Here is a 21,922-nt window from a genome sequence, read left to right on the forward strand (position 1 = left end):
TGGCCTGGTCCTCTCTGGTGTTGGTTGGGGCCACTGCCGGGGGTTTGGATGGTTCTCTGACTCGCGGGACCCTGGGTCCCACACTCGACTCATGCTTGGGTACCCGGCGCTTGGTGGGGCTAGTAGGCTGTCGGCCCTGGTTCCAGGGACTTCTGCTCCATGGTCGGGGGGGTTCTGTCTAGGGTCTCCCTTTGCTGTCTCCTGGATGGGAGCGTGGTTGTCACTGCGGTGGGCTGCCTGGGTTCGGTGCTCTGTGGGGCTGCTGGTTGCCTGGGTCTTGGGGCCCTCATTGCCCGCTTCTGATTCCTGAGGGGAGATGCGGTGGTAGTCCTATACATCCACTATTCAAAAACAGTTCATGTAAGACCTGTGCCAAATAGTTTTTGTGCACACACACTCATCAACTTACGCACATGCTTATTCTACAGTCGCTCTGTCGTCCTATGGTTCAAATCATCAGTATCTACAGCTATGTTTTTCTACTCTTGCTGCTGGTATTGTTGTTGCTGTTTGTGTTTTTCTCATATTGTCTTCCTGCAGGTGCTCCTGATGGTTCTTCCCCTGCTTTTCTGACAGAGGTCATGGAGAGTTTTCAATCAATTCTCTACAGATGTAGCAGCTGGTTGGTGGTGTTTTCTTCCTTTGTATCTTTGTCTCCTTTCTCTTAACCTTTTCTCTTTTCTTTGTTTCCCCTGTCAGGTTGAGAATTAATTAATCATTTCAACAAGAATAAATAAATAAATGTTTAGGGATGAAGCATTAAGTGCAGTTTTATATCCATAAAGCTTCCCTTGGCAAAGCAAATGTTTTTGGCACAGGATTCAGACCATAATTCTGCTTGCCGTGATGCTGGGCAGGACAGGGTTGAAAAAAACCAACAACAAAAAAAATTATTTGTGTGTGTTATTCAAAAGTTATGCAATCTAAGCTGCGTTCCACAGAACGTTTAAGAGTCTTTAATCACTGATATCTAATGCAAAAAGTTAGTGGTTGAGACCTTTTATAAACTTAAGCTGATGGATACAGACTGTTAGATGAGAAATACCTCTCCACATAAAGATCTCGAATGTATATATTCATTTATCTCAATAAACGCATCCATAGAGACAATTTTTCAGATGAAGTAGAAGCTTTAATAAAATCTGTGGCAAATATTCTTTGAAGAAAACAGTACCAAATAGTATACAACAAGACAAAGTAAAAAAATAAGTAAATATAACTATAGTATATTCTAACAACAAGGATTCTTACATTCACAAAAAGCAGCAAAATGCATTTTGCTTTTTCACATAAAACAGATTTTGCAATAAATGAATAAGAGGTTTTGATGATCGTAAAATAAAAAAATAACGTCAGTCCCATTTATGAACCAAAGAACAGTTTACCTGTTAAAACCAACTTATGGTTGGCCTTAATCTGGAATTTAAATCTAAACAAAAAAATGATAATGATAATAATACTAAATAAAAACTGCTTGGCAACCCCATAACACATGTTTGACAGGTTTTAACAACTTCTGTAAATCTAGAAATGTAAAAAAAAGGTAAACCACTCAGGTGGTGAGGCTGCCTCTCAAGTGTTTTTGATTATTACACTGTGTGAGTGAATGTGCTGATCATCATCTTTACAACGGAAAAGTGCAATAAAAAAAAACTCAGATGGTCAGGAACTCAGGTTTGGACAGATCCCCTTACTGATAAAAGCTCATTTCAGGAAATGCAACTCCTACCTTACAGTAACTAACACTGTGTAGAGGCACAGGCAAACAGCTCTGATGTAGCTAAAAACACAGTACCAAAATAGATATTTATTCGAAAAACACAGTTTGATAGCAGGAAGCTGCAGGCTTATCAGAAGGGTGGGTCTGCTTTTGGTGATTGCTTAAACAGTCATTTTGTCCCCATTTTGTTTGTTTGGTTTACGATTTCAGGAATAATAAACAAACATGAGTCAGAAAATAACGAATAGACGGATCCTTTAAAGTAAGCCACAAGTGATTAGAAAAAATCACTCATTTTGTTTGAAATCAAAGGAACAGCAGGAGCCCACGTGGAAACTTGAAGAAACTCAGAGGCACTTCATAGGTAATTTTCATCATCACTCACTTGTTTCTTACCTATTACAACATGCTGTAAAGTACAGTACATGTAAACAAATACTATTTTCAAACGTTTCCATAAGCAAAAAGCATACCCACCCTTATTTTTAAATCTGACATTAATAGAAAACACAGTGCAAACTATTTGCTCGTGCTCATATGCATGTAGACAGCTATTGTCTGCTCTTTGAAATAAATATATCACCAATCTGAAGGGAATACAGCTTACATCATGATTGTGATATGTTGTAGAAGAACTGATGAGCTAATCATGTAGCTTTTCACTCAAAGAACTCCTGAATAAACACTTCCAACACATGGCTTGTTCTTGCAACCTGAATTATCTAAATCATTTTGATAATTTTTTATTTATCTTGAATTACAGGGAGTTCTATAGAAACTCCCTGAAAATCATCCAAATATTGAGATACATTTTCAACTTTATGACCTGTAATACACCTTACTGGCAGAAAAACAACTGTACTGGATTTAGGTTTATGGTTTTTCAGTTGTAAATAACGAAAAAACAAAATTTGGTCCCATTAACTTAATGAAGATGAGAAAAGCCTAAGGTTTAACTACATGGAATAACTTCATTCTTTTTATTGCAACCTCTCTCGTGTGTTACTATTCAAAGACAAATGATGCCGTCTTGCAGGTTCTCAATACCACAAAGTTAGAAGAAAGTTTAACTTTCTTTAGCTTTAGAGGTAAAACTTTCCCATTCCAAAATATTCAAGCACAGAGTAATCAGCGATCTAACAGAGAGACTTGGAAACCACACACTCCCAATGAGTCACACTGTTGCACTATATAATGCATACCCCGTCTGATGCATTATTCAGGAATTTGATCTATATTGGGCATCATTCTTAATTCAACTGAAGCTAGCAATTAAGACTTTAAACTCATTTACAAATGGTTACTGAGGCTACAAATCAGTTGAGAAGAAAATAATAATTTTTCCATAGATTTCTATACAAAATGACTTTCTGCAAGAACAGGAGTCGCCCTCTGTTGGCCATTAGATAGAATGCAAATTTAAGTCATGACACCATTGGCTTAAATTTTCTACAAAACAACATGCACCTTTTATGAGTCCATCTATGCTCTTTCCTCATTGATAAATTATGCAGAAAACCAAGAGGTTCATTTGGCCACCGTTGTCTGGGTGCAAAATAGCAAGTTGAAAAATCACAGATTTACCGATACACGAGAAGCTAACATGTTTAAACTAACATGTGGGTGACAAAATAAATTACTTAAATTTCATTTGAAGAGAATCCAGCCTTCAGGCCAAACAGGCTTTTAAAAGTCTGATAGTCTGTCTTTGAGGGAGGGAAATAGATGGGACTCTTCATATTTGGGATTCTCCTGTGTGTTGCCCACTCCGAGAACCCTAAAGGGAGACAAACCACATCATGAGAAACATATTCATCATTTAAGCAAAAGTAGCAAAACCAGTAAATAAAAGCCCTGAATCACCACACCTACATAGTCCCTAGCAGGGTTATCGTGACACTTTCTCAAAAAGATCCACCAGTCATTTTCACATTTCCCCATGCAAATTTCATCACAATACAATTATTTACTGTGCTTGTTGTAAACTTGTATTAAAGTGGACTTATTAAATCTATTAAACGCTTTGAACAGATTTCACAATGTATCAAACATTTTTAGATTTCTATTTGTTGAAGTACCAGAGTGAACTAAAGAAACGTGAAGCTGTGGTTAAACTGTGACTCATTTCAAAAGTAACGACAGCTCTTAATTTGGAAAGTTTACATACAGTGGTCAGCTATAACTGATCAGAAGATCTAATATTGGTCTGACATTACTGAAAGCAATTATCACACTGTTATCACACTGAGAACGATTTCTGTACAAAAACAGCGAGGTGAGGTGTGTTCATTTTGTGGCTGTTATAGGGCAGACTGTTCAATAGGAAAAAATATATTCTGCTGCCTTGTCATCATTACAGCTTACAATGAAATTAAAGACTTCACTGCACTGCACAAAGACACCTTTTCATTTGGAATGTGTCCTTAATGCATAAGCTGTTTTTTATTTCAGCTTGTTTTTCGTATGCTCATTCGTATTACGTATGCTGAACCATAAACAAGATGAAAATGTAGGATATGGTTAGGCAGTGAAATGTTTCTAAGCAAACAGTCTCAAAGTGTCAAAAATGTCTGATATTCAGCACATATGCTGGCATGCAATCTATATCACACACAGAGGCATGATGATAAATCTGAATAAGTGGCACCTTCCTGCACATCCTTGTGTTAAGATGTGGTCACTTTTACTTTAGAGCAAAACTAAGTGCAAATACTGAAAATTACCTATTGTTCCTCCATTCACTGTTTTGTTCTCACAATCACTCCAACGTCTCCTCATTAATCACCAGCATGGCTCTCTGCAGCTGGAGAATAAATTAGATTACAATAGATTTGTGGATATTTCCGTCTGGCTGTGCACTGTCAGTTTTCAATTTTTCCATAGCAGCATTATCATTTATGAAGTTGTTTGTGACTGAAAGAAATAATTAATGGCGCTTTAAACCTGGCAGCACTGGCCAATACCAATATTCAGCTGGAGAGCCGTTAAAAATAAAGCAAAACAGCTTTCGGCTTTATGGTGGGAGAGACTGAGGGTGTGGCTCTAAATGAAGGAGCTGGGTAGTAAATCAGGAGAGGTACCACAGTTGCAATAATGAAGCAATGAATCAGACAAATAAAGTGGATTTTTTTTAATGTTTTACATTAGTAATGATTAACAACACGAAAAAAAAAGATTTCAAAACTTTGTAGACAAGTGGCATTTGCTCAGTTTTTATGAGACTGCAGTTTTAGTCTCCAAGCTGTGGTGTCAGTTCTCTCTTAATGTGTGGCCACTTTGGGCTTTCCCACCATTTCCACATGAGATGTTCCCCAAAACTAAACTCTACCATTTTTCAAAGGGAAATATGAAGGTTGGAGGTGTAAGGCTTTGGAGTTTTTTTCTCTTTCCTCTCCCATTGATCAGCTCATGACCCTTTGATATATGTTCTAATATATGTTCTTTTACTTGCCATGAAGTACGTTTCCTTTGTCTCATTTTAATTTGGAAAATGATGCTTCCTTCTCCACAGTACTGGGGGGAAATTTCAGGTTAACTGACTTCTAATGATTATAATATATTATCTGATCTTATTGTATCTGGTACATACATATATCATGTAAGTATCGTTAACTACGATGTTAAATAAGTGTACCAAAGGGCTTGGATAAGTAAATTCACTTACTTTCCACATGTGTGCTTGTAACAAAGACAGAAAATCTATACTTACTTGTGACTGACTGCTGGAGGGATTGGTGCTGCTGAAGTCTGAGCGTTTCTTCATCTGTGGTGTGCAGAGGATATTAATGTACTCCTCTCTCACCTGCAGAGGGCAGCAGAACATCAGCCAAATAATCAGATTTTATGCTTCGCCGAACCAATCATACTTATGCAACCTATCTTATTTGTTATTACTTTCTCTCTCCTTTTTGAAAATATTCTAAATGAAATAATTGACGTTTTGCATTAATGTTAAACTTGCCAAATGTCCACACCAAGCTTCACATTGCCACCATGTCCTACCTGTTTAGACAGCAGGCAGTGCATGATGAAGACCAGAGCACCCTGCAGGCTGTTGAGAATCGTGAAAATATATTCCACTGGAGTTAAGCCCTGTTGAAACAGGAAGGCTCCAAACACCCACATCAGACCCAGCACACACATCTGGGCTATGGCAGTCACTGTGAAAGCTCTGCAGGGGAAAAAGCCGGATGGGACATGGGGAAAAGCATTACTGTATGAGATTACACATGGAGGTCTCAGATGGTTGCATGCAGAAGAAGAAAATCTCACAACAGTCAAAGAATAGACTTTACCTTCTGCTATAAGCTAGTGGTAGCTAACAAGCTAAAGGCAAACAATAAAAATATAAGATTAGAATAAAGAGGTCATGCTATTTTATAACATCACCAGCATTAAACGCATGCACTGCTTGAACCTTTTGCAGAATTGTTTGAGGTTTTTGAATTCACTTTCTCTGAATCAGGAAGCGGTTTCTGAGAGATTCAACAACTTAACTTAACTTACTAAAATGCAGGCCTTTTATACCCACAGAAACCTTGTGGGTACGGTTTACTGCTTAATGAGTTTTTCTTCAACTGAAGAAATTTCACGCTTTTTTGCCTTTTGAATGAGAAGTTTACTTTCCACATTTCGCTGATTGATGAGCCAGTGCATCCCAGGATGGATACTTTTTAACTCAGATGTATTTTGCAGCTGTTCATATTTATCTAGTGTCGATCATTGAATAGAAAAATGAGTGGACAGAATTGGGGAGAAACGTCCTTCAATAGTTGCTCATTAGAGACCAGAGCCAGTTTTGAAAAAACATCCCCATCATATTTTTCCAGAGAATTCTTTCCATGAAAGCATTTCCCCATCACCAAACTGTTGCACTAAATATAAATCTTTTTTTTTTTTTTTACTGGTTTGCGTAGTGGAGAAGGTGTTACTTAACAGATTACAACAGTAAGCCCACATTATTACACATGCACACATTCATGAACATGCTGACTGACTTAATTTTGTGCAGCTTGGAAAGGTCTGGGTTGAGGCTGGTGAACTTCTGGGCCAGTTTCCAGACGGTGATGATGAAGAAAAAGACATTGAGGATGATAATGACGCACACAGGGCCGAAGAAGCTCCAGATGAGGCCAGATGACAGCCAGCAGCTACGTTTGGGAGGGAGGAAACATACGTTTACAACTAAATGTTTACATCAGAGATTGATGTTTGTGTAATCCACTGACATCATTACTATGACACAATAAGAATGTAGACACGCTTACACAAAGATACACTTTTTTTACACTCTTCCACACAACAAAAAAAGAAGCCATTTTCATGTAATTTTCCCTTTCTTCACACACTTACTGGCGGTCAGTGCCGTATCCATTTGGTCTGATGATGGCAGAAATAATGACGATAACAAGAGGTGCTCCATAACCGGTGACATACAGGTAGAGGGGCCGAATGGTAGCATTGAAGACCAGGACAACCATGCGGTACAGCTGCACCCCTTCTAACAGCATCCAGGTGAACACGCCCAGGAAGAAGAAATGGAGCATCGCTGCCACGAACTTGCAGCCACCCTGTAATATCAAAGTAAATGTGGAGATTAAAGAGCTCAGGGAGGATGGAGGAGCGCTCTGTCACCTCAGCAAGCTGATGAAGGCAGTACTTTGAGTTGGAGCTACTCACAAAAGTAGATCTTATTGATTATTCTAATCTCCATAACACTATAGTACAAATATAAACCACTGGTGGAAGTAGCAGACGGATCATTTTGCTTGACTAAAAGTAAGAATACCTTTACATGTAAAGGTATAATATTTGGAATCAGTTACTGTTGTCAGAAATTGTAAGTTTTGAGAATCCATTCAATTGTATGGAAAGTCAAAATGGAACTGATTTTACTTCACTGAATTAAAGAAAAAAACAAAACCCTGTTTTGCAATGTCAGAACTGCAGTAAGTGGCATCATACAGGAACGCCCAACTTCCCTAAACATTTACCACTGTTTTTAGGTCACAGAGATTTTGACAGTTTCAGTTAATTTCAGGCTTTTTGCCAAACTAACGTACAACGCACCAAGTATGAACTAACTTTTCTTTTATGATTTGTTTTTTTGCCTAACCTCTGAAGAAACAAGCTTGAATTGTGTACGATTTTTTTTCTTTTTACTCCTCCTGACCATCTGAGATGTGCAGAACCTGATAAGCATTGGCTTAGCTTTGAATGGGAGGTAGTTTTTGAGAGACAATACGATGCTGTGTTTCAGGATGCTCAGGAAACCCAGAGGGGTTATTGGACCACAACCTGTCACAAGCATGATTTTAGGATTTGCTAACGCGCTTGTAATCCTGCAGAAATCTTCTGATGTTGATGTGAAGAAGACTCTGACTTTGTATTATGAGTAGAAAATCTTGTATTAACATTAACATGTTAAACATCAAATGTGTAACAACTATTGACATCTAGCAGTACAAATTCCAAGTTGTAACTATCAAAGCAGCAGGCAAACTTTAAGGGCCACAGATAACAGAAATAGTATGCTCTTGAGCGAACCCACAACATGATGTTTCAATGTGTAAAACATGTGAAAGAATTAAGTGAAATACTGAAGTTTCCATGCCCATTTTGATTGTAACATAAAATTGACTACAATGAATAGATATGTAAGCAGAGTGACATCACAACCAGGCAAACTGCAGCCCTCCCTGAGTGGAAAAAAAAGCATAAATAATAAAAAGCTAAAATAGACATAACAAAAACTTTTCACCACTGAAGAGCTGCAGCTGGTCTGTTTCTGAGATGTTAAATGTGTTGCTTTTTATGTGTAAAGCTTAATAAAAGCATAACTGTTTGATGGCACATCTCATGTGTTAGTTTAGATTGAGGTTTTTTTTGTTGTACAAACACACTGAAACAAGCCCACTCAAGCTTGAAATGTGCTGGAAACTAACGTCTGAGCTAACAATGACCTGACTTTATACAAACATTGTTTAGTTAATACTATTTTTGTCTTATTTAGTTCCGGTTTCCCCTTTCAACATGCCTATAAGTACACATATTTGCCATATTTATAGACTGCTTATCTTCTGCACTGCAAAATTATGTCCCCTTGCCGAGGCATACACTTTACATCCTAGATGAGAAGTCAGCGTGGTCTTTGTGGTGAGTTCATATGCTATTTTACTCTGAATGTGCCATCAGTTACAAAACAAATGTCTAAAAATTACATACAAGTTCACCCTTTTTTTCTGTAGCATTCTTAGCAATTAGGGGATGTAACATCACAATGAGTAGCACAGGTTCACCTGTCTTACTCATAAAGCCACATTCTAATGAGAGATCAGTCAAGTGATCCACTTGAGTCACAATTTGTTTTTGCTTAACATACCTCAGGTGTGGTTTGAGAAATTCCAACCAGGAAGATTAAGTCAGCCAGGAAGAGGCAGATGCAGAGGTGCAGGTGGATGGTGTTGCGGGTCCCTTGTATAGAGCGGCAGAACTTAAATGTCAGAATGCTCAGTATTAGACAAAGAAGGGAGATAACCAGTCCAATCTTGGTCACCACCAGCAGTCCAAAGTCGGGCTGTAAGAGAAGACATGTCAGGTCCCAATGACGTTTCTCTCATAAAAACCAAGGGGTTTTGAAAATATCTATTGATTGTAATGTTACATGCTACGATCATCAACAAATCGCTGACTGGCAGAGAGTATAAAATATTTTCATCACGGGAATTAGTTTTTTTAGAAATAGCTTTCTACTTCAAAAGTAAATAGTGTTAGTGAGAACCATTCCAGACATATCATTACAGGCTGTGAAGCATAAAATATCAGCCTAAAAGCTTTAAAGGTCTGCAAAAGCTCTGTAAGTGATGTGATGTGAAGCAGATCTTTGATCTTCCTCAGGGCCAAAATAGAACAAAGACATTTTTGCTGAAGCTTCAACTGTCATGTTTTAAGACTAAATGCCCCAGTTAACTGGACCTTTTAATTAGGTTTCTGTTTAGCTTTGTGCATATGTTACTTACCTCCATGGGGTAAAGGGCCATGAGCACAGCAAAGCTGCTGAGATGCTTGCATGTACACACAGTGTGTGTGGTATTAGAGTGCTGCTGATGGCAACCATCTGTGGACCAGGCTCCTTTCTCTTTCCAGTATGCACAGATGTAGCTCAGCTCTGGGGACTCCTTTATTTCCTAATACACAAATCAAAACCAAAACAGACTTTATGCTTTCATTAGAGCTTTATGTAATCTTAAGGACAGTTTAAAACTTTCCCAGCAAAAAGTCTTATAAGCTGCAATTAGAACCAGGAGATTCCTTTGTATTGTAGGTCTGTGAGGGCTATGTTGTCATCTTCATGTTTTATTTGGATGTCTTTTGATTTTAATGCTCAAAATAAGAAGCACACTATTCAAAGTATGTGACCTGAGTTATCGCAGGTGGGGCTACCTGTAGATGTCTGAGGGTGATGGTGACATTGTGGCTCAGGTTCTGAGTGGATGGGTTGGAAACCACAACAGATACAACTTTGGAGAAGATCTGAAAGGACACGTCATCGTTTTCATCTTCTTTGAGCTCCTCAAAAGATCTGTTCACAGATCCCTCAAGATTCTTGTAGCTCAACAATGCAGCCAGAGCAAAACCTGTAAAAGACACTGGAAGTAAGAATATGCCAAATGTAAAGTGTTACTTACTTATCAAAACAGAAGAAGAGTTTACCTGGGTATGTTCCCGTCCCAGCTGCTGTTTTCCAGTCAGTGCTGAGACCAGCATTTTCATTTGTCAAATAGATTGGTCCAGTTGGTCGGGTTTTTCCTCTTTGAACAGCAATCTGTGCATCTTTTTAAGCAAACGTGCGCAATAATCTTAGTTCCTTAAAAGTTCACCATCATCAGGAAGGCAAGAAAAAGCTTGTAACCTTTTTCAGATGTAGCAATCAGAGCTGAGCTTATAGATTCAAACTTGTTACCTGTCTCTGCGGACTCTATCTTGGTTCTGTTGCCTTTGAGCTGAGGACCAATCAGTAAAATAGAGTTCTCCACAGTACTGAGCAGCCCGCTCACACCTTCACTGTTGTCCAGAGGTCCAGGGGACAGAATCGAATCTGTCGCTGTGAGAAGTTTCTATTTGAGATGCAGAACACAGGAGGAGGGCTGTGAATTCTATGCATGATATTTCCCTTTAATACCAATTATTTAAAATGATCTCTCTTCAGTTGTTTTCATTTTTGCTTTAGTTTTTTGTTTTTGTACGCACGGATTCGTCTGTGATGAAGAAATCATAAGTACTAGAGACCAACGGGTAATATTCATCCAGTTCCAGCATTTATTCCAGGGTTAGATTTTTAAAAATTGGCAAAAATTTGTAATCTGGAGGACTCTGCTTATTTTGACAGATTGGATCTGTTTTTTTCTCAGATACATACTCAAAAATGGATCATGTTAAAACATGCAAGTTAATTTCTTTTGAGAAACTTTGAAAATCTACTACTCAAAAAGTAATAAATGTATTCAGCTAACATGTATTTCCCTGCTCAATAATAAACTTTTGAAGACCACAGATGGTTTCATCTGAAATTTAGCATGTTTATCAAATATAGACATACTCTGTTCTCAGACTAATATAACCCAAAATCTGTGTTTTACCCCAAAATCAAGCTGACAAGCATAAAATTCCCTATTAACTTTAGTATTTGGGAATTATCTGTCACATAGATTCCCCTTTCACCAGAAGAAATAAAAATATATACATATATAAATCAATACTTTATAGTGGAAACTTTTGGTTGAGGTGACAGATTATTTGCATGTGGTGTCAGAGTGTGTGTGCTTTGTATCTTTTCCTGACCTCTAACAGAGCCTCTCCTTCAGCCTTTCCTTCACCAGAAGTGCTGGAGTTGGACAGAGCCAAGCAGCTGTTTTTCATCATGGACAATATGTCTGCCAGACCTCCGAGTGACTGGGAAACAGACAGAGAAAATAAGGAGACTATGCTACTTCCTATAGACTAAAGTTCATGCATACTAGACTTGAATGGGCCATTGCTCTGGGAAGTGAATTTCAGAAAACCAGCAGAAATGTTCTTACAGGAAATTGGACCTTGAATATTTTGATTAACATTAGCCCCACCCTTTATATTCTCTATGTGCGCTAATTAATCAGTCTGTAATTGTGACTGCTCCAGTATTTGAATTATGCTGACAATATTGGGTTCAAACTCACCTGTGCAGGCCTACTGTCAGCACTGAATCTTTCACAGTTGAGCTCTAGATGAAACAGAGCCAAATATTTACATTATCCTCACACTCGACTGCAACATTCATTTGAAACAAAGAAGGGTGAGAGAGTCATTGAAACAAAGCTGTGAAGAAAGGGTTATGAGCATTATCATGTGAGACACCACAAGTCCCTAGAATTAGATTAGTCAGCACAGAAACTAGAGGAAAGGTAGCGCAGAGCATACACAGCAAAGACTAAAAAAATATTTATTTACGCAATATTAGAATTTGAAATAGATCGAGATTTCTGTTTTAATTTCCAACTGTACTTTTTGTCTGTCTGTGTCTGTGATTTTTCAAACGCAGCTGCTGTGATGCAAAACTAATTTCAGATAGATCTAACAATTAAGTATTACAATTCATAATCATATATATATATACTACTATATATAGTAGTATATATATATATATAGTATATCATAATCATCATCATAATCACTAACATGTTCATGTATCTTTCTGTGAATTCCCCCAATTATTTACCTTGCCACTTCATTTTCAATGTATTCTATTGGTCTCATTCATTTATCTATATATTCATTCTTTATCCCTAAGTTTCTATCCATATTTTCTTCACATTCCCCCTTTATTTATTTATTCATTTATCAAAACTTATCTATTTTCCATATTTTATGTATTTTCTAACACTAATATTGTCAATCTCTTTCATTTATAGATATCTTATTTCTCTATCATATTCCCTTCACATTTCCTCACTAATTATTTGTCTAATCCCGTTTCTTTTCATGTTTAATTTCAGTATTTTTCTTTTTCTTTCCTGTATGTCTCTCTGCTTTATTATGCAAATGAGGAGGGCTGTCTATCATTTTCAGAAGGGCAAGCAACAGGGGTGTTAAGATGCAAAGACAGAAAAGCAATGAAGCGCACATTCTATATGATAAGTAAAGGTGTACACTTACCTGAACACAGGGTCCTTTCATTGCCATAATTGGTGTATCCTTTTCGACACTTGCACCAATAACTCCCATTAGTATTCATGCAATTGCCTTCCTGTCCACAGATGTGTTCGTGTTCGCATTCATCTATGTCTGTGTAAGGACACAGGAGCAAAGGCACAGTTGATGACTGACATTCTTGAAGACCAACAACTTTGATAAGGCAGGTGGATAAAACTATGATCCAAGAAGCTATCAGTCAAACTTATATTGGTAAATGTGTGTCTGTTATTTCATGAGCTACACAGTAGTTTGAGTATGTGTGAGTCCTATATGGTGGCAAAATGATCTAAAAAAAAAAAATCAGCTCTGAATGCTTCTAGTATGTTGTGAGATGTTGTCTTTCCATTTAAAGACAGTTAAAAGCTGCAATTAGAACAAGCTGGAGGAAGGAGATGACTTTGGAGATGAAGTCAGAGTATGCAGTGATGTAATTGTGGTAAAACATAAAGAAAATCCCCTCAGATCAGGTAGATTTTATTTGAGGAAAAGTTAATCAGGTAAACTCAATCTATATGATTTATTCTGATGTTAAAAATGTAAATTTTCTCTGTATATTGACCAAATGTATTCCTTTTCTTCCCCATTATGCACTGGGTAAATCTAGTTCTTTAATAATCACTAAATTTTTTCTCTTCCTCCCTTCTCTAAAATAATTAGCAATAAATTGCACAGCCCTCTGGGGTTTTCTTCCTGAAGCCTTATTTGGTGTAGTCTGGAATACCAGCAGCTTTTTTGAGTGTTTCGTCTCTTTGACAGAGATTACAGCGCTTGAATATTTTCATAAATATTCCCTGCTTGTGTTATTGTTACGCCACGTTTCAGCATTTATCACAAAGATCTTGGTTGAATAAACCGTATGACGTGATGTCTGGGTACGTCTTAGGCTCTACGTTTGTCCAGGTTATGAATGTTTATGGTTATGAATATGAAGAATCTGTTAAAACTGAGTACAGACAGTATGTGGCAGAAGGTACCGGATCTTCATCAGGTGAAGAGGAGATATTTAAGTAAACTTTTATTTTCACTTCCTGACTGCAACCTGTTTGTGTATGCTTCTCTTTGTCTTTCAGTGCATTTCAGTTTTGCACAATCACAAAAAATGACAAAAGCCAACTAAAGCCAAGCCAATTAACTTTCCCAGAAATAGTACCTCATAGCTTGAACTGAAAAAAAAGACTTAAACACGAAAAAATTGTATTAAAAAATGAATTTATTAACACTCACCTGTACAGTGTCCAGCATTGCTGCTGTTAATCTTGACGTACCCAAACTTGCAAGTACAATTGTAGCTCCCAATTATATTTTGGCATGTCGCAAAAGGACCACATATTTCTTTATCATCTGTGCACTCATTGATATCTGACAAACCAAAAAGTAAAAGGCAAAGTTAGGAGGGACTCTGGAGTCTTTGTCAATGTCCTCGCACATTCACACACTCAAACACAAACACTTACCACTGCACTGTCCATTGTCGAACGCTGTGAAATTAGGCTTCCCTTGTGTATGCCTGTACCCATGGAGGCACTGACAGGTGAAGCTGCCCCATGTGTTGAAGCATTTTGTGTGGTCCCCACATACGACACTGGGATTTTCACACTCATTCACATCTGTTGTTTAAAGAAAAAAATGAATCAATATGCAATTCAAGTCAATATTTAATGTGTGACTTAAGATCCACATTGGGGAACTGTTCTGAGTATTTCTGTGGATATTTAAATTGCTTTTAATTGTTCATTCACTGTAACTGGTTTTGATTCAAATGCAAAAAATTATAAGATAAACTCCACTAATCAGTACTTTACATGATGGCAACACTCTTGATTTGAGCATTGGTGCACAGAAACCAGAGTGTCTGCTCCAGTTTTCCTGGTGCTCAGGGGCCACTGCCCTGCATGTTTTAGATGTTCCCTTGCTTCAACAGACATGGCTCAAACTAATGGGTCATTAACAGGCCTGAGCAGAAAGCCATTTCATTTGGATCAAGGGTGTTGTAGCAGGGAAATAGAGAAAACATCTGGCCCGCAAGGACCAGAGTCGATAAAACACTGAGGTAGATGCTACACTTTCTGGTTTTTGTAGGTTTGCTGTTGAGGGATACATAAAACAATAGATCATTGAAGATTTACCTATACAGTGTGAACCATTATTTTCAAGCCCTTCGCTACACCCGAAGACAGATTTCCACATCACACTTGCAAAACCTGTGGAGAAAGAGAGATAGATCGGTTTACTTAAAGCTCACAATTATAAAAAAAATCTAACAAAAAAAGAACCTGTTCTTGAAATTCAGTAAAGTGGTTGTAAACAACTGGAACGATTACTCTAAATTAATATAGTGTAAAGCCACAATCCTCCTATTTATTGTACCTATAAAACAAAATTATATGTATTTGAAAATGTTTTAAGGGATGTTCTTCAACGACACAATGATTTTGAAGCTGCAGTTTGTGGTTTTGTTGCACTAATTAAGTTACACCTAAAATATCCCTAAAAACCTCTAGAGCTGAACAGTATATACATCATATGTTCAGAAAGGAGTGCAGGATTGTAGTGTTGGACTGTATTAGTTTTATGGACCTGTTCATATTTGCATGCCAAATGAGAGTTCTCCTACATCCTCTTCAGATCTGATATTTCATTTTGTATGCATTTTTATTTCCCATGGCTATTTGGGATGTGTACAACCAAATTAATAGAAAAACCCAAGACTTTGATTTTGAAGACGAAGTAGTTTTTGAGAGAAAAATATGCCCTCATATGGAGACCCTGGGTCTTTTTAATGAGACCCTACATCCTTGTATAAAAATGCTGGTTCTCTGGAGTTAAAGATTAGCAAGGAAACAGTAGACTGTGCATAAAAGATGAACACAGCCACGGTGATATCAGCCATTGGTTCATACGCTGCCTTTTTTTTTAACTCTCATGCAAAGTGTGGATCTGTGCAAGGACCCAAGGAAACTATGTACATCCACTGGACAACTCACCTGTCGCTCAAACTGGTCCTGTCTGTAATAATGAATTACTTTAAGTCTTCAAATAAACAAACCGAATGGCCTTTCTTGGATTCCATACCAAAGAAAACATATCTCCAAATATTCAATTAAATTTTGTCCGATAGATCAACCTGAATGTTACATACTGGACTCAAAATTATTCATTTTTGAAAACACAAACTTGAGTCTGTGTGTCAGGAATGGGATTGTGATTTATTTTCTTCTTCACAGTCTTTAAGTATTTACAAAGTTTACCACTAGGTATAAAAGCGTCTATCTGAACCCTTGAAGATATCAGCTCACACCTACTTTAACTCACACCCACTCACAGTTTGTAACTGAAAATGTGCCCAAACCGAGACTTAATCTCATCCTTTTAAGCTTATCAACTGACTACTGATTTAAGGGAAATATTTGAGTGGTGATGATTTCTAGAAAAACGTACATACTCATGGGAAGAGCCTATGACTACATTCATCTTTTTTTCTTTAGTTCTTCTAAGTACTTGTGTACGAGCATTCCAAATGTCAAGCAGTTTACAATTTTACTTTAGTATATACAACTGCTCCCATTTCAACCCATGCTCTTTCCCATCTTGTCTAACACAGCTTGGTTGAGAAGCTTCTTGTGTCAGTTTTCAACTATTCTACAGCTTCATTTTTCCTGTAAACATCTGGCATGAAATGATGAACTGTCTGCTCCAGTTGTAAACAGTGACAGGAAAACATCATTCTATTATAATGGATTATGAACAACTAACCACATTAAGAGTTTAGAGAGGAAAAGGGGGATAGACCCATGTGACCTGTGTTTGAGTCCGCTGCTGTTTTTCCCTGTCTTTTTTTTTTTAATTTTAATCCAGGATGTTCCCTGCCTTTCACTAGATGGAAGCTGGGATAAGCTTCAACCCCCCTGCAACCGTGAACAGGCATGGAAAATGAATAAATAGCAGTCGTTATTTTCTACTGATTTTATTCTACTACTTTAGTGTACCATTTTTGTTAGGCATTGAAAGTACTTGGTTATGGTTAGGAAAACGTCCACTTTAGTTGTTGAGATGAACAATGAAATACATTGAATTGCATGAAGCTTTACCCACATTTTCCACGTTACCACGACAGAACTGTTACTAATGTAACTCTTGAAAGTGCATGTTCAAAAATGATGCTTTGGAGACTCACTCAGTCAGCATGTAACAAGTTGTTTATGTGACAGCTTTTATAGGTCAGGTTAAGGACAAGTGGCTTTTTAGACACACCTCTACACTGATCAGTATCTTTCAAACTATGAGTGAGCATTTTATCAAAATCATTTTGGTGCTTTCTGACACTCTGAAGCTGTAACTACATTTTCAAATGAGGGCAAAATCTGCCAAAATGTACAGTAAATCCTCATTTCATGCTCACGCGTTTTTACTGCATTTTTTCCACATAACCACCAACCTTAATGGTACATTGTCTTTCAAAATCTTATGCGGTTCTGTCCGACTTGGATAGTTTCCACTTACACCCATTTCACTTGTCACCCACTCTGATTTATGCCCTTCTCTTGCAGTCCAGACATGTACAAATCTTGCTTGTAAGTCATTGATGGCATGTTTACACACTCAGCTAAGCCTGTGAACACAATAAATAGTGACGATTTTGCGCATTTCCCCCTGCTCCAGCCATGACACCCTCAGCATGCAAGAAATGAGCCTGGCATCAAAACAGAAACTTGTCAGTTACATTCCTATGACTAAGGAGTTAGTGAAATCGTAGAAAACAGCGCCCTGTCCACGTGGTCTTTAACATTCCCAGAGCCGTCCGCTGTGTTTTCTTACTTCGATCACAATGAGCCTTCTGTTGTTTTTGTGATGAGGCTGGAGTCCCACATTAACGCCTTAGGCAAACCAGACAGGGTTTGACAGTGGCAGTGAGTGTGAGAAACAGTGTGACTGTGTCTAATTATATGATGAAATATCTGTGGATGGAAACAAGGCCTGAATATATCCAGCGAGTAACTTTGCACTCAGTTCATAGGCTTCATTCACCATAAAGGAGAATACACTGCCTTCGCTGTGTGTCGCTTCTGCATCACATTTCTTTGTAAGCTGTGTGTTGCATTTTCTCTCTGTCTCTCTTCTTGTTGCATTATGTCAGTGCTGATTCCAGATAAATCCTCTCTCTCAGTGAACTGTTATCCTTGTGCAAACACAGGAGCTTGTTTCATTTGCCTAGAAACATCAAGCCCACTAATGCATGCAGTTCAGCAGCTTGTTAAAGAGTCATTAAGAAATGTAGGGAATTTTTGAGACTACTAACCTTAGAAAAGGTCATACTCAAAAGAATAGTTCTGTTCTTATGAGAAAGTTTTGATATGACTGGGACTGCTTTCATCTTGCCAGCGTGTGTGTGTGTTTGTCATCTCTACATACTGTGGTGCTGAAGCAGCATTCACCATAAAGTTGACTTTGACTACATTCGTGGGTGTTGTGTCTGTCTGAAGATATCCAGACAGATTTTATCAACATGTAGCGTCATAAACGTGAACGAGGCAGGCTCGAAACTTTCCAGGTGGGCAGTTTTAGATCAAAATAAAGCACAAATTTTATAATTATCATGGGTACCCACCAGTATTCAGGTATCAATGCAACGTTCAATACTGAGTGCTCAGAGGTCAGAGAGTCAACATGCTGAGGGACATCTCAGCTGTTGTCATCGCTTCAGTAGATGGTCTATAGTTTATTCTTCTGGTACTTATAACTTAATGCTCAGTTAAAATACGTTCTAATTGGATATTAGGATGTCAGCAATATATATTTAGAGTGTAAAATTGTTCATTTAACTCATGATTTGCAAAACCCTTTCACATTTTCTCAAGCTATTCATGTCCACACGGCACTCAATGGACATGCATTTTCCATTTAGTCAGACTCTAATCAATTCTAGTCAAACGTAGAAGACCATGCCGCTAGTCAACCTACTCCCATCACTCCAGTGTGAAAAGACTATCTTCATTCAAGAAATATGAAGATTTGATACGTAAAGATTTTCAAAAAATTTGATTTTTTTTTTTCATTGCATCTTGATGAGAAGGGTTTTTTTTGTTCTTCTATCCATGTGTTCTTGTCTTGTTTGAGTTGAATCTTGTTGCAATTGATCTATTTAACTTTATTCGAATAATTGTCAAAAAATTGTCAATATGTTTTTATCAGTGGAAGGGAGGAATCTTCTTTGGCACAGTGTTTTCACCTTTTCCATGCTGCCTTATATCTGTCATCTATGTGCAACTACAGTGTAAAACACACATTTCAGTTTTGCTATGGCATAAGAACAATCACTCTAGACTAGTTTGATAAATCATAAAATGGTATCTAGCAATTATACAATTAACAGATATAATTTAATTTATATTTGTGATTGGGAGAAAATAACATAATTTGTGCCTGTAATTTTGTTTTATCAGAGACACTCAAGTGACACTATTTAATAGTTCTCAACTATTTGTAACATTTTGCAGTATCATTTCTAATCTAGAAGGACACTGAGAGATAGTAGACTTCCACCTAATGCCCTCTCCCTCCCTCAGTATGACCAGACTAACCTTTCACAGAAATATGTGAACACAACCTCTTCAACAACACTTACGCTAACTTGTCAACAACCATCACAAAAGAAAAAAAGTTTTCTTATCGCACGCAGTCTCATCTAGAGGTAAAACACTGAATAATCCTAATAAGTAATACTTGCGGTTTGATAAGATATGCAGAATGCTGAGATAAGATCTCTTTTCCTGTTTGGCAGTTTTGGTGCTGGTTTCAATTGGCTGTGACGGCCAATTCTGACCACTTTTGTAAGGCTTATTGTAAAGATCATCTGATGCTGGTGGTGCCTGTGAAAATCCAATATAGCCAAAAATCCAATAACTGAGACTGAGTCATTGGGACTTTGAACTCATCTTTATCTGAGGAATCCAAAAGCACTGAAGATGTGAAAATTGGGACATGTGGTTCAAAATTTACTCGGATAAAGATACCTACTTTGAAGCACTGACTGAGTTACAGTGAAATCCTATGAAAGATTTTAGAGCGTTGACAAAATCTGTCCGCAGATAAACCCAAACACAGAGTAGTTTCCACAGAAATAGGAGTCACCAGACACACATACACACACAAGGAGAAAATAACACAAGCTATATCGCAAGTCATTAAAGTCATACTGTAAACCTGCATCCGTGGTTTAATTACTGCGTTACAGCATGCAGTGTGATATGCTGTAAATGCAACATGGACATATGCTGTATGTCATGACATGAAGTTGTCATTACCAAACGGTCAGCAAGCATTTGTCAATTCACACATCAAGCAGACACAAAGCAACATAAACAAATATTTGCAATCCCGTCACAGGAAACTTGTTTCCATTGACTCTTTAAGATCAGTCCACCATCTATAACTACTACAGAAAACACAGCTGTTGGGCAGTAGTGTGGCAGAATGAACAATAGTGGGGTTACACGTGTGAGTTGGTGTAAACACTTTTAAAAGTTGCCCTTTCTACTTTTAAATTCATATTATTGTAATTCACAGTGTTGAAGAATTTTAAAAAGTGTCTGATATTCCACTATGATTACTATAATTCGAAATTGCTTCCACAGTTTCCCTCTAAAAAGAATATTCATGTGTTCGACAAAATGAAGAAGTACATCAACTGAAGTGCTGGAGCATTTCTAAATTTCCCCATACTTTTTGCTTCCTTTTCTTTCTTTTTCTTGCCTTCACACACCCACTAAGTAACACATACACTGTGCTCTCATTGATAGACTTACCAAGTATAAGCAGTGTATTCCCACACCGCATATTGATGGCCAACAGTAGTCCCACAGAGAAGATATATTCATAAAGATAAGAACTACTGATTAATTGTACTTGAATTTTTTTTTTAAATTAGATCCTCTCACAAAGGTTGAAGAAAAGCAAATTTTTTGGTGTATTTGTAATCCAAAGTCCACAGAAATCCACAGAATATTATAGAAGAATAACAAAAAGTGATCCTTAAAAAAGATGTGACCTTTTAGAAGAGGATATTTAGGTAGAAGGCAGGAAAAAGAACAGTGAACCTTCACCAGCTTTCTTCCTCTCTCTGATTCAGACTCTAACTGTGAGCACGCCTTGCTCTCCCTAAGATTCTCCACCCCTTTCTGCTCTGTGTCTGTCTCTCCTCCCTTTCACTATTCTTTGTGGGCTTTTGTCACTCAAGCCGCTCTTTCTTGCTCTTTTCTTTCACAACAAATCTTTCATAGTGAGCATGTTTCTCACACTGGCACCGTATCACGTTGCTTACAGACACAAACCCCCGCTCTGTCTACGCCATCTTTCACATTTCCCTCTATGCTCCAGTGGCCTCTATTTCAGGAGCTATTCACAACACTCTCATGGGAGACCGAAAAAAAAAAAAGGGGGGGGGGGAGTAACTGAAGAGAGGGCGATGACTAACACTCAGTCCAAGCAGCTGCTGCTTTACTTGAGTTTTGCCAGTAAGTAATCCTATATCCGCTCCAATTCTCCCCGTACTCCCTTTTTGCAACTCCTCCCCCTTTCCCTCCTTTCCCTCTGCAACATTCAAACCTTCAGTGGAAAACCCTCTGCATTTTCTCAACCCCCCAGACAGCAAGAAAACAGACTGGAGACGGATGTACAGGATGACCTCTTCAAGATCACAGCAGTGTGGTTCCAGAGAAAACAGCAGGGTATAAAAGTTATTAAGTAATGACTCAATAAAATGGAGGCACGGAAATAGAAAACAGAGCAAAAACAGTGTATCAGATCTTGAAACTTATGGTCAGTCAAAAAATTTTAAACTTTTCACTTTCAGTGCAAAGTTATAAATGCAGATTTTTTGGTGCAGCATATACTGTAAGCCTTGTTTATTTCAGCAAGACAATGCCATACCACATTCTGCATGTATTACAGCAGGATTTAATAGTAAAGGTCTAAGTA

At 37.8% G+C, this 21,922-nt stretch overlaps 1 protein-coding gene across 2 annotated transcripts; it reads right to left on the reverse strand.

Annotated features, from left to right (window-relative positions):
* Window positions 1-1,119: 1,119 nt before the first annotated feature.
* Window positions 1,120-21,255, reverse strand: adgre5b.1 (adhesion G protein-coupled receptor E5b, duplicate 1). 2 transcript variants are annotated; one of them, XM_075463803.1, is made up of 18 exons: window positions 20,752-21,255; window positions 15,076-15,150; window positions 14,404-14,556; window positions 14,174-14,308; window positions 12,911-13,039; window positions 11,935-11,978; window positions 11,561-11,671; window positions 10,683-10,836; window positions 10,433-10,552; window positions 10,163-10,356; window positions 9,739-9,906; window positions 9,102-9,296; window positions 7,073-7,290; window positions 6,718-6,870; window positions 5,723-5,891; window positions 5,430-5,522; window positions 4,444-4,523; window positions 1,120-3,497 (listed from the first exon to the last, which is right to left on the reverse strand). In XM_075463803.1, exons 1-17 carry the CDS (start codon window positions 20,780-20,782, stop codon window positions 4,479-4,481), a joined length of 2,187 nt encoding a protein of 728 aa, XP_075319918.1. In that variant the 5' UTR covers window positions 20,783-21,255; the 3' UTR covers window positions 1,120-3,497; window positions 4,444-4,478. The 2 variants fall into 2 exon arrangements, with proteins under 2 accessions (XP_075319918.1, XP_075319919.1); XM_075463804.1 differs by lacking the exon at window positions 4,444-4,523.
* Window positions 21,256-21,922: the final 667 nt, after the last annotated feature.

Source organism: Odontesthes bonariensis, chromosome 4 (genome assembly GCF_027942865.1).
Source record: "Odontesthes bonariensis isolate fOdoBon6 chromosome 4, fOdoBon6.hap1, whole genome shotgun sequence".
Lineage (NCBI taxonomy): Eukaryota > Metazoa > Chordata > Actinopteri > Atheriniformes > Atherinopsidae > Odontesthes > Odontesthes bonariensis.